The 13356-nt window shown below is 49.6% G+C and overlaps 1 protein-coding gene across 7 annotated transcripts in view; it reads left to right on the forward strand.

Annotated features, from left to right (window-relative positions):
• LOC105186478 (nuclear receptor coactivator 3) overlaps positions 1 to 13356 on the forward strand; it is a 135365-nt gene that overhangs the window by 65298 nt on the left and 56711 nt on the right. For 6 of the 7 annotated variants that reach the window (XM_011146720.3, XM_011146711.3, XM_011146719.3 and 3 more), the window contains exon 3: positions 4703 to 4800. The exons of the other annotated variant lie outside the window; for it this stretch is intronic. In XM_011146720.3, coding sequence (XP_011145022.2) covers positions 4760 to 4800 — 41 coding nt within the window. In that variant the 5' untranslated portion in view covers positions 4703 to 4759. The remainder of the gene's footprint in view (positions 1 to 4702; positions 4801 to 13356) is intronic. 7 annotated transcript variants of the gene reach the window in all.

A 13356-nucleotide genomic window follows, 5' to 3' on the forward strand; every position in this document is an offset into this window, starting at 1 on the left:
AGAGGAGGGAGGGGGAGATCTCTCGAAATAATACGAATTTGGAATTTTCGTATTTTCGAATTCGCTCGATATATCTTGCTGAATAACGCACAATCGTCGTCACTCGTCTGTGTCTGTTGGTATATTAGATGGTGTCCTTCTCTCTTAAGTGATATCCTATAAATCGCACGTCTGCACGTCGGGGAATTCCCTTCGAAATTATTTCCATGCCAAAGTAACGACGCACGAGGCGTCGTTTATCATCTTTTCTCACGCCTCGAAAGACTCGTCTGTGTGGAAAGAATTTTCGAGCGGAATTTTTTCCTTCATGCTTCGCTTTTCTCATCGGCCGTCCTTATCTGCAATCCCTCGAGCCCTTCTCTCTCTCTCTCTCTAGCCGCAGTGAGAACGAACGAGAGAGGAAGGACGGCTCCCTCCCTCCCTCGGAGAGGAGACGCTAGTCCCTCCGAGTATCGATCCGAGTCTCGGCACGTCAAACGCGTACGCGTATCGTCGTTGATTTCATATACCCGGTGTCTCGGTCTCGCAGGAGCTTAATATCGCGCGCGTACGGCACTTCGCGTCTTCAGGATCAAAACCTTTCGCTCGTCGTGAGATCATTTTCGCCCGAGTCGCGCGCGCTGCAATCGCGCGACCTCCTGTCGCGAAGCGAAGCGACGCGTCGCGTCGATGCGAAACCCGAAACCCATTTCTCGAGGATTGATACCGGGTTATACAATTTCACTGAGCGCGCGGCCGTCGCGCGCATTGTTGTCGCGACACCGATGCTACGCGAGGAGTAATCGTTATCGTCGCCACTTATCGGCCGCGTTGTCAATTGCGCGCGAGTGGCCAAGTGTTAATTTCTGCCACAATTAATGGCTATTCCGTCGAAATCGAATGTCTCCAATCGGAACTCGAAAGAACGGTGTGGAAAAAAATTGACAAAAAGGAGCGTCCTTTTTTCTTTCTTATTTTTCTTTCTCAGAGGGAAGCGACGTATGATGATGATGATTATTATCATCATCATCATCATCATCATCATCATCATCATCATCATCATCATTTCAAGGCTAGCGTGCTAGTTGCGTTTAGCGACAGTTTCAGCGGGAATTATTTTTCAGGATTAAGCGATAACAAGAGAGAGAGAGAGAGAGAGAGAGAGAGAGAGAGAGGGGGGGGGACATTGCTGTGAGATATGAACCGCGGTATCTGATATTGTTTTCACGCTGATCGAGTGAACAAAGACGACTACTTCGGCGTCGTTCGGCGCGATGCGAATGTGCAGTTGCAGGACGTCCCATATGATGCGCCGAGCGAGATAATTATCTCGTAAACATAGAAACTCGCCCATTGTCATCCGGCTGTTGAAATTAGAGACACCGACCATCTGCTGCGCGCGCGCTTTGCCATATGTATTACATCTATTTACGTTCCTGATATCAAACCTGTTTCGCGCGTTTCTATGCTCGCGGCGATGACTCTGAGCGAGCGACAGTCTCGCAGGAAATAATGATAATCGCGAGGAACACGTTTCGTCGCGTTAATCGCGCGGAAGTTGGCGGGAAACCGTCGTTTCCTCGCGTTCTGTTAAATTAGATTCGACGCGTTGCTTGCCCCCCCTCCTCTCTCTCTCTCTCTCTCTCTCTCTCTCTCTGTCTCTCTTTCTCTTGTCCGATCGGTCCGCCACGCCAATGCGCCAATGCGATTTATCTCGCAATTCTGCTAGATAATAAAACGGTAGGAACGCGCCGGCAACGAAGAAAACAGACATTTACACGCGAACGAAGCCTGACGACGACGGCGAAGGGAAGGGAAGGGAATGCGGAAGGGCGGGCGGAAATTTATCGCCATCGCCGGATGAGAAAGGAAGTGTCTTTGACAACTATACGTCCGTACGTCGCGAAATGAGACGCGCCGCGGCGGATAAAGTCGTCACGATCTGTCGATGAGCACGCGCGCGCAAACATTCACGGAGGCTATCGCAATCCCACGGCGATTCCAGCGACGACGAGTTTTAGCGAATAGAGCCACCATCCGCGATGATTTCACGATTATCGGCGCGAGCGCGCCGCGCCGGTTCCGCGCGCGCGCTCGACGAGTGTTACGCAAACTCGAGTAGATAGTAAAATCGAGTTACCTACTTCGGCATCGCGGCGGTATCGACGCGGCAGCGGCGGAGAATGCGAATGCGTCGTGTATACATACGAAGAGAGAAGGAGAGAGAGAGAGAGAGAGAGATATAGGCAGGCAGGTAGACGGCTTGAGCGAGCGAGAGAGAAAGATAGACGCAGTGGTGGGCGTTCTAGTAGTGGTCGTGTGTACGCGAGAGAAGCAAGCGGCTCCATGAATGAACCTGTGAGAGAATCCCTCTCTTTCTTCTTGTAACCTCCGCGTGCGCGCGCTCTCTCTCTCTCTCTCTCTCTTCCCGCGAGATTTGCTACTTTCGACGCGACATCGACTATCCGTTGCTGCACGCACAGTGTCACTGGATCAGTGGGCCGAAATTTGCAAGCGCGATTTCTTCCAGCGGCTCGGCTCGGCTCGGCTCGGCTCGGCGCGGCGCGGCGCGGCGGACGGACGGACGGACGGATGCGATAACCGAGCTCGTCGAGCTCGGCCGTTAACCGTACTTTATTACGTCTGACGGCGCGAGAAAGGAATTATTTTCTCGCGTCGGGAGTTATAATATCTTCCGAGTAGCTTGCGCGAATCGGGGTCGCGAGCGAAATCTCGCTGCGACTGCATTTATCGGGTTTGCTCCTCGTGGTCGATGTGTTTCACGTTCTTCCGCCGACCGTCGGCGAAGTAACGTGAATTACGTCCGATTAGTCGCAAGTGAGTCGCTACTTCGTCGTCGGATACTCTTCCGAGTATGTTAACTGGCGGATAGAAGCGCCCCCAACGTTCTCTGTTGTTCGGTCGCGCTCGGCGCGAAGCAGGCCGATTTCGCTGATGGATTCACATTTTCGCACGTCCGTTGATTTTTCATTCCCGCCGCTGAGAAACGCGCGGAACTCCGCCTAAATGGCGGCCAATTTTCCCGCTCGCGAGCGCGTTTCTTCGCGGACACGAGACGCGCGGGGGTCAATTATCATCTATCCCTCCGTGTTCGGCTGTGACTTCACGGTCGTTTGGAACAACGGAGCAGCGGTGAAACCGAGGAAGAGGAAGAGCGCGCCGCGCCTCGCCTCCTGCCCGCGGCGATCGGCTTCGCGTTTGAAAGAAATGGAAAAGCAACCGCGAGAGAGAGAGAGAGAGAGAGAGAGAGAGAGAGAGAGAGAGAGAGAGAGAGAGAGAGAAGCCGCGGTCCTCTTCTTATCCGCTCGGTCGCGGAGGCGGCGTAAATTATGCTCGTTTCTTAACGGCTTTCGCGAACGTCGCTTTAAATCGCTTTTAACATCTCGCAAATTGTATCGGCCGAATTATGGTTATTACCTCGCGATCGATAAGCGATCTTCGAGAAACCTCTCTCTGTCTCTTCTTATTTCTCTCTCTTTCTCTCTCTCTCTCTCTCTCTCTCTCTCTCTCTCTCTCTCTCTCTCTCTCTTTGCTCGATTTCTCGAGCGAGCGGCGACGATGTGAAATCTAATAATTTAGGAATTAATGTCCGCGCTGATTTGTTTTCGCCACCTGGTTCTTGTGTGACATGTTTTGTGACGACTTATTTTGGTTTTTGTTTTAATTAACATCGCGATGGAGAGCGACGGAGAGGTCCGTTCGAGCGCATTAGCGCGGCGCTGCACGTGAAAGTCACGATGAAATCGATTCCCGCTTGTGTTTTGCTCGCGTTTTGCTTTACGACGGGACGCGTTCTGGCTCGTAAACGCTAGATACATCCAGAATAGCACCCTGTGTGCGTTTAGCACCGCGGGAGAATCAATCGAGCGATTAAACAATTAAGCGTGCGAGCGCGATAAATCACAAGTAACTCTCGCCCCCCCCCCCCCCCGCGGGTTTTACGGCGCATCGGCTCCGAGTGTGTAATTCGGCGCGGGTTTCGCAACCGGCGGACTTTCGGACGAGTGCGCGCGCGCGGCGAGATTCATGAGAGAAAGTGTTTTCGCGCATTCTTACGACGCGCCGATACGACAATGTGCAACGTAACGGGATATGCGTATTGTAATGTAACGGGCGGCGCTCGTGACGATTCCACTTCATCCTTATTTTGTGCCATCCGGTTTCGTTTACGTTATCGTCCGACTGAAAGAGCGCGCTTGTGTCCACGACGTGGACGACGTGGACGACGTGGACGTGTCCTGTGTCCGTCGCTTTTGTCTCAACAAGGCGCAAAAGTGCAGAGAAAGCCACGGAGAATGAGAGAAAAGAAAGAGTGGGATAAGAGTCCGGGATAGATGATGAGCGTGGTTTTTTCAATTGGAAGTTACACTTCTGTATTGTTGCAATAAATGATCAACAACGTATTAACACATTCGGTAGAGGATGTTGTTGAAGATACGGAAGGATTTTTGCGAGAAAAGAATTCATGGGACTCCAGTAATAGCGAAATGTTCTGTGTTGTTAGAAATATTCTGTGAGGGATAGAGGATGGTCCAGGTGGTTCGGGTTATGTGTGAAGTGATGGTCATGTGTGAGGGGATAGTTGGGCATGCCTATGATAATGTAGAAATTTGTTTGTCTTTATTTATTTTTGTTTTTAGTGTTTTACACTTCCTTTTGTTGATTATTAATAAAATAAAACATTTCCACAATTTTCTTATAGAAACCAAGGACAACATTGGAGAGATGGTTGAAAAATGGCAACACAGAAAAAGGCCCTATGGAAAAACATTGTTTATTAAAGAGAAAAAACGAAGATAGGTTAGTAAAACACATAAAGAAAATGCAGAAGCAAGGAGTCCCTCTCACCCGAGACAACGTACGAAGTTTGGCATTAAATGTCTGGCATTTAATGTTAGATACCCGGGGAAAAATGACAGTGGAATAGGTATATATATATATATATATATATATATATATCTAGAAAACGTCGATTCAATGTCCGTTGCTTGCCTTTTCTTGCTGACAAGGAAACACAGGGAACTCGGAAATTCAAAAAATTATGAAACTTCGCGTCGAAGCAAAGTAATTCATCCGTAATGCAAAACTATTTTTTGTTCGTGCGGAATTCCAGTCTGAGGGGATGAAACCACCCTTCGAAAGAAAAAATCATTTTCATTTTTAGCATGTATCTTTTAAAATAGGATTTCATATGCAAAAATCGTTCACATAAAAGCTGCAAAGGATTTCATACTCTTTGCAATTCTCTTTGTGTATTCAGATTTTGCAAAATTGAAAAATTTTTGAAATCCCCTCCGCCATTCTCCAATTTTGCGAAATCTGAACGCACACATGCAAAGAGTATGAAATACGACGCTACAATTTTCATACGAACCATTTTCGCGTATGCCTCGTATTTTAAAAGATATACGCTAAAAATGAAAATGGTTTTTCTCTTCTCGAAGAGTGATATTTCACCCTCCTCAGACTGGAATTTCGCACGAGCAAAAAATAGTTTTGCATTACGGGTGAACGACTTCACTTCCACACAAAGTTTCATAATTTTTTTGAATTTCCGAGTTCCCTATGTTTCCTTGTGAGTAAGTTGCCCATCTGATCCTGATAAAAATGAACCATCTATCCCGTTTGGAGAGTTCGCGTAAAGATGCGTATACCGCGCGAAACATAGTCTCGCTGACGAATTTCGAGGTCAAATATGCAAATACGATGTTCTTTTTAGTCGTTTCAACTCAGTCGTCTAATATTGTAACTCAGAATGAACCGTATTCGCAAGATATTTTTCCGACGTGTGAAACATTTTGGAGATTAATAGAAACATAAAACATTTATTTACTCACAGTAACAGTGTTTTTGCGCATCAGGAAGAGACACACCTACTCGTGGTACGTTCAACTCACAACTGACCGATCAGCGCTGACGCCTAGCATATATCAACAAAATTATAGCAATGGACCATCTATCCCGGACTTACCCTAAATCTTCAAGCGTGTGACACATCTGTGCCACTTCGTCGAAGCAACTCATGAAATAATTAATATCGTGGAACTTGCGAAAATTCTAAGAAACTTTCGCGGTTCGATTCGCAACTGTGGCTTTATTTCCCACGTCACGTCGTTGAATGACGTCTAATCAATATTAAAAAAAAATATCCAGATAAAAAGCCACTTCTCCGTAAATAGTCTCTCCATTGATGATGCAAAAGTTCGCGAATATTTCCGCAAGCGTGCGCGTTGCGTAACGCGCGCGCGCGCACACACACACACACGCGCGCGTCAACTTTTGAACGCCGCCGCAACTGTCGGCGATCGAAATTCTATGGGGGACGAGGGACTCGATATTTCGCGCAGGCTACAACGTCATTCCCGCAGACGTTTCAATCAAGGTAGCGCCGCGGCGTGTTTGAGCGCTAAATGCGCGGTGAAAATACGAAGAGTCCGCGCAGAGAGGAGTGTGTGTACTCGCGAAAGTGATTCGATAACGCTTCGCCGCCGCGCCGCCACGGCGGTCGCCAGCCGGCCGGCCGGTCAATCGGCGGAGTCACTTTTACTGGTGCTGCCAATGCCGAGAAGTCGGCGAAATTGACGGGTTCTCTCCTCCGTCCGGCCGCGTATTAAACAAACGATACGACCGGTTCTACGACACGCGAACAATGCCGTCCCCGCGGCAGTAAGTGCCTCCACCTACACAAATATTGATACGCACGACCGCGGGCCCGCGCGTACAGGCGGCTCGTTAAGGCAAACCGGTAATTATTGTACCGCAGCGATGAGGAGGATGAAGATGACGCGGTGAAAAGAATCCCGTGAATCATCCGCGGAGGGATGAGAGAGAGAGAGAGAGAGATCAGATATCTCGCTCGGGACTCGGTGCGGTAGAAACGAAGATAAAATCCTGCCGTCTGCTGGAAGATCCAGTCGAGATAAAAGAGCGTCCATAGAAGTCCAGAGTCACAAGTTCGAAGTCTCTCTCGTTTGGAAGCGTATAAATAGGTAGTTTAGCAGATTGACTGCCGCGTCACTCGTATTTGGCTTCCGTGAGGGGCCCATCACCTGTCTGTAGATGATAGTTTTATTCGCCTGATCGCAGGGAAATGATTTTACGAAACATTCGAAGAATCTCGGTTAGACAGAGAGAGAGAGAGAGAGAGAGAGAGAGAGAGAGAGAGAGAGAGAGAGAGAGAGAGAGAGAGCTGTGGGGCGGGGGGGGGGGGACGTGACAAAATACCATTGACTTAAACACCGAGAATTTGAGTCTAATGGGACTCGTACCTGATAAACGTGTTGAGGTATGCACAAATAGAGATGCATCATTTTGACGTGTCATCACAGATGACAAATGACAGTCTGAAGTCTATAGGTCTGAAGTCGAACTTGAAAGCCACGCAACAATTGTCGTGTTTGTCCGACAATCACGAAATCTTTGGCGTTCTTTCTCCGTTAAAGGTTGATTTACAACGGTGCTGCTTTTACTCGTTTTGAGCAAGCTCCTTAAGTCGTCAACGAATTCGCTGGTGAAAACTTCTTCTAGACTTCTTCTCGATTTTTATTCACTAGCGTCTCAAATTTGGAAGACGCAGTGTCTATTAGTCGCTATGGCAAAGTTGAACATGTCCAACTTTTACCGCTCGCGTCAAGCGACATTAAACTGTCTTCTTTTTTTTCTGTATAAGCGGACGCACCTTTTTCAAAAGTTCTTCCAATTTCTCGCACGTTAATCGCAATACTACTTTATGGTATGCGGCTGGATCCTCCAATGCCAATTCTTTGAAAAGATTATTTGACGCAACATGAGTTAATCTTCTACCTATCCACTTACGTACCCACATTCCTTTTTTTTTTTTTTGTTGTTACTGAGCCACGAATTTCTGTTCGAAGAGTTCGTGCACAAAGCACGACAGCAGCTTGAACTATGTCATTCCTTGACGCCATGATCCTTTCAACTGACCGTTTCCGCAAAATTCTCCTTAAAACGCTAGCGACTAAACGCTGTTTATCAGCGTCGTGTAAGTGTTTCGCTCTAGGAAAGAAATTCGCTCTAGGGAAGCGAGAAGCTGGCGACCAAAGAAGCCAGCGTCAAGCGTCGAAAGTAGCATCGTGTAAATCACCCTTAATTCTCGCCTTTTATTGTAGTCGACGTCGACGCTACCTGCTGCCTACGCGCGTATCGACGCCACCGGCGGCGGCGGCGGCGGCGGCGCGCTGTCGTCTTCGCTCTTCACAGAGCCACGTCGTTAAGTAGGATAATCATCGCCACGGTCGTCGCACCGCGCCAGCTCGCTCTCGTGTAATTAAATATCGCTCAAACCGCCGCGCCGCGCGCGCGCGCGGAACAATCATTCTCGTCACGCGCGAGTGCATCGCGATGCGAAGGAAATTGCCTCACGTGTCACGACGCGCCGAATCGTCGCCGGCGTGTGTTGTGCAGCGTAACTTTCCGTTGTGTCGACTTAACGCGGCGGAATCTATTTTCCGGAATCCTCCACTGGAAAAACCTTCCTCCTTGCGGATTTTCGGTAGGACTAAGAGGGGAATTACACGCGGAAGGCCGTTTTCAAGGCTATTCTTGCGAATTTTTTTCAATAGAAACGGTAAGATCAATGGACTTGAAATTTTCACAGTGTATTCATCAATGTTCCAAGTATATAAAATAAATTTTATTGGATCACAAGGACCCCGATTCAATTTGTAATCATTGATGAAGATACAGTCGTTCGTTTGCGAGCTCTATGTTTGCTGTCGACATAATTGCGTCCCTCTCACTACTCTGAATCCAAAAAATGAGATTTTTTTAATATATATAGTTGTCATTACAGCCCGCATCAAAATGAAGGCAGTAGAGCCAAGTTTGGGAAAATAATGATTGTACAAGAAAAAAAGTACCGGAAATGAAACTTTTTTCAGCTGGTAATCATGTTTGGAAAATAAATAAAATAAAATATAACTGTGTTCATAGATAGAGTCGAAAACTACATTTCTACTATATATTGCGTAAAAATTGCAAGTTATTCGCTTCAGTAGTTTTTGCGTAATCGTGTCGACAGTTTACACAATGACGTTTCCAGATAAGCGCGTTTAAAGTTTTATACTTTTTCCATACAGATAGTAACAAATTTATTTTATACTTTGACTTCATTAATGAATACACTGTGGAATTTTCAAGTCCAGTGATCCTACCGTTCCTGCTAAAAAAATTCATAAAAACAACCTCGAAAACGGCCTGCTCCGCACGTCGTAATTCCCCCCTTAATTACACTCGCGCAACCCCTTTGCGTTCCAAAGTCCCAAGGCTGTCGCTTGCGCGTCCACTTGCTCTCGTCTCGCGAAATTCGCCCAAGTCCTCGGGGTAGAGCAACCGGAGGAAAAAAAACCAATCGACCCGGTTGATCGCAATTGGTCGCCTGCGAGAGGAGAGCCGCGTCGCTCGGCGAGTGAAAGCTCTCCTCGCTGAAGAAGTCGAAGGGAAGTATCGAGAGCGTATCGATTCGAGAGCATCGACGCCGAGGCGGAACGTTGAGGAGGCTCTAGAGCCAAGACAAACACACGTTCCCTGCTTAATAAATCAAGAGATCCCTGATCACACGTTTCTCTCTGTCGCTCATCAGCGTTTCGCGCCGAATGGAGGAAACGCGACCGCGCCTTCGCGGATCCAAATGGCGAGGGTGGTCGCGCGAAGGTGGTCGTCCCTTCGCGCTCTCTCACGTCGCTGTGGCTATCGCGGAAATCCCCAGGTCGCTCCGCTCGTCGTCCCGCGGGTCCCTCTGTCGTTGTCGCTAAAAAACTCATCGATTCGCTATCTCCGACGTGATTACGTAAGCGCTCGTGCCCTACAAGCGCGGGCCTAAAGCACTGTTCTCTGTGACGTGCTCCTTCCCCTCCCCCTCTGCTTGTTGTTATCCCTCCGGATACTGCGCCCGCACCACCACCACCACCACCACCGCCACCGTTGTCGTCTGCTCCCCCTCCTTCGTTCTCCTCCTTCTCCTTCTAACGCTCCGTGACGCAAAGATGCGGGTTACGTCACATCGCGGCAACGCGCGGGCGTCGCGTCGCGTCGCGTCGACATGGTAACGCCGTTTCGCGTGTTCTCCCCCCTCCCCCTCCTCGGCGAGTCCTCTCCCTCTCTCGGCCACGTCGTGTTTACCATTAGCATATCTCATCTCGCGTCCGCCGAACCTGGACACCGGGTATTAAATATCATTCCCTGGATTCCACTCTCGTCCCCCCTCGCCCCGCCCCCCCTCCTCCCTTGTCTCGTCTCACCTTTCTTTTCTTCCTCCTTCTCTTCCTCTGCTTCGCTCCGTGTCTCATCGTCATCGACGCGCCGTGGTGCGCCGATGAGGAAGGGGGACAAAACCAGGCCGAGATCGCGGAGGTGTTCGTGACAATGCACCTGCGACGGTGCGATCCTTCCTCGCGACTTTTTTCCTCTCTCTCGGCCGAGAGAGAGCGAGAGAGAGAGAGACACCTCTTCCTGTTGATGAAATTAGCGCTGTCCAACGCGCGTCAGACTGTCGGCGGAGAGAGAGCTCGCAGGGCGGCAGGAACGAGGTCGGACGAGGGAAGCGGCTTGAAATTACTTGTTTGGAGGGACGACGAGGACGCATTATACTTTGAGATACGCCACCGCACTTTCGGAGAGTAAGTTCTCCTCTCCACGTCGGAGTGCCGCACTCGATAGGAGTTGGCGGTGCTGAAGTTCGCGCGCGGCGACAGCGACCGCCGTCCATCGAGTAACTCGATTAAGGCGCGCAGTGCCGCGAAGCGCGATCCATTTGTCACGAGGGGGGGGACCTGTTGATCTCTCCTGAACCCTTTTCGCGTTTCACACCAAGTGGCTGATGGCGAGCTATTAAATTTGTCGTCGCGTCCGCGCCCGGGACGAATGATCCTTCGCCGAGCGGAAGGGTCCTTCCCCAGAGAAGAGGAGAGGATTCGTCCCTCTTGCTCGGAAAACGGATGTTCTCGAGATCGCCCCTGTCGGACAAACAAGGTCGTCTCGTTACCTCGCACTGCACGCGGTAAGCTGCGGGCTTTACTCGGATTTGGCCCGAACGTTCTTGTCCGATCGCTTTTCTCGGACTCGTGAATTTTCTTCTCTTTCTCTCTCTCTCTCTCTCTCTCTCTCTCTCTCTCTCTGTTCACGGATCACAAGGCGAATACCCCCTCGAAGTCAATTTCGCGGCACGAAAATAACCAAAGCGGCGGCGCGGTATCGTCGTTGAAATCTCCGCTTGATGGATCACGACGTGCGAACACGTGTCCCGGCATGCTCCACTTTCAATTTCGCCGGCGAGTCCTTCTGAGAGACCTACGACCACGCGATTTATCTTCGTCATCTGATCTGGGAGGCAACAGATATTGAACAGCGGAATCCATTTTCGTTAGGAAGCACACACCCTCGCCCCCGCACCGTCGTGTCGGTGTGCAGCTATTTAAGTAAAAAAAAAAAAAAAAAAAAAAAAGAGAGAGAAAAAGAAAAAGAAAACAACGAGCGATGGAGAGAAGAACCGCCTCTGCAAAGCTCTCGCGCTCTGATCCTCCGAGAAGTCCCAAGTGCAGATTTCAGACATCTCGTGTAAAAGTAGATCGCGACGCGGGAACTATCGATATCGTCACCTCGATACCGAACTAATGGTTCTGAAATAATTAATTTCATTCGGTTTCTCTCCAGAAAAACATTGCTAGAATTAAATTATGAGGGTATTTTGGCGGGAGCGCGGGGAGGGGGGGAGGAGGAGAAGACGTTTACGTACGAACGAGATTTGGGCACAAAACGAAATTTATTCTCGCTGGTGGAATAATTGAAACTCTCCCCGACGTAAGTCGCGAAAGTAATTAGCATTAATCTCACTTAATATCCCGCGACGTCGATTTGAAAGACTGAAAATAAATTCAATTAAGCGGCGAAATTTCGTGCGAGCATCGAGACACGTCCGCCGTAAAGGAGAGGTCCGAGGGGCGCTCTCGAGCCGTTGCAAAATCAACGCGAGGTTACAGTCCGCTCGGAGCGGGAGGAGAAAAAGGAAAAGGACGAAAAAAAGAGGGAGAAGAGAGGAAAGAGAGGACGATCGCGCTTCGTTTCGTATTCCGGGATTATTTCGTCGGGAATTAAATCCGTTGCGCAATCACCGCGGCGGCGTATCGCCGGCGAGTTTTATCGGTGGACGAGCTCTTCGATGCAAAGGGCACGCGATCTGAATCCCTAATAAAAGGGCAGAAGGACGCGGTAGCGGCGCGGAACAACGGCGGCGGCGCCATTCGAGGTGACCAGATTTTTAACTTACGAAAGCGGAACATCAATATTTTAACTCCTTATGGTAGAGTAGAGGGAGGGGAGCTCGAGGTGTCGTGCGATTTCTTTCGCTTCCTCGATAAGGCGCGACGGCGAGAAAAAAAGGAAGTATACTTCTCGCCATAAATATGCAAAGCAAAATTGATCGCGTGTCTGTATTTGGTCGACAAAGGGGAGAGATCTCGCTCCTTGTTTCGTTTCTTTCTCCTTTTTCTTCTCTCTCTCTCTCTCTCTCTCGCTCGCTCGCTCTCGCTCTCGCTCTCGCTCTCGCGAGTGTTCAAAACGAAATTAAAGATCCATTAGTGATCGTGGGAGTAGCAGCGCAACTGCTCTCGACGATCATCATCATCATCAGCATCGAGTGGGTGTTGAGACACATTGAATTCTCGCATTCTCCCGTCGCTCGATTCAGCAGCGGCTGAATGCGCGCCTATTTCGATTCTCATCTCGCATTGACATTGACCGCGATCCTTGCTCGTCGAGAGAACAAAACTCGAAATCGGTCCGCGCTCGGCCACACTTGGGCTCGGACGACACCGGCGGGGGGAGGGGGGAACACTGACCGATATTTCCTCCGTTTCGTCGGCGCGTTTTTCAAATTGCGCTGTTTTTCCGCCGCGATAAGTGCAGCGCGATTTCTAATTTTCCGGCTGGGTGCGCGCGCGCGCGCAGTGCTCTCGAGAGCGACGAAGGTGGGCGATTCCTTAAATTATAAACGCGACGCGATGACTTTAGTGCTCCTCCGTATTCGCCTGGCGACACAATCGGAAACTTTCTCTCGCCGGAACGACCGTGGCGACCGGTGGAAGCCGATAAACGGGAGAGATTTGTAACCTCGACCACGAATTTCGTCGCTCGACGACGCAAGCAAACCCCATCGGGAATCGAGAAGGGTGCGCGCCTCTTTTACCTTCGTAGCGTCGATGCGTCTCTCTCTCTCTCTCTCTCTCTCTCTCTCGGTGCTTGAATTTCCCGTCTTCTGCACGGCTCTGGTCGTCGAGCTTTTTCAGGCTTAGGACTGAATTTGGTCACCGTGTCACGTTCGCTGTTCACGCCACGGCACAC

The sequence above is a fragment of the Harpegnathos saltator genome, unplaced genomic scaffold, assembly GCF_003227715.2.
Source record: "Harpegnathos saltator strain DR-91 unplaced genomic scaffold, Hsal_v8.6 scaffold202, whole genome shotgun sequence".
Taxonomy (NCBI): domain Eukaryota; kingdom Metazoa; phylum Arthropoda; class Insecta; order Hymenoptera; family Formicidae; genus Harpegnathos; species Harpegnathos saltator.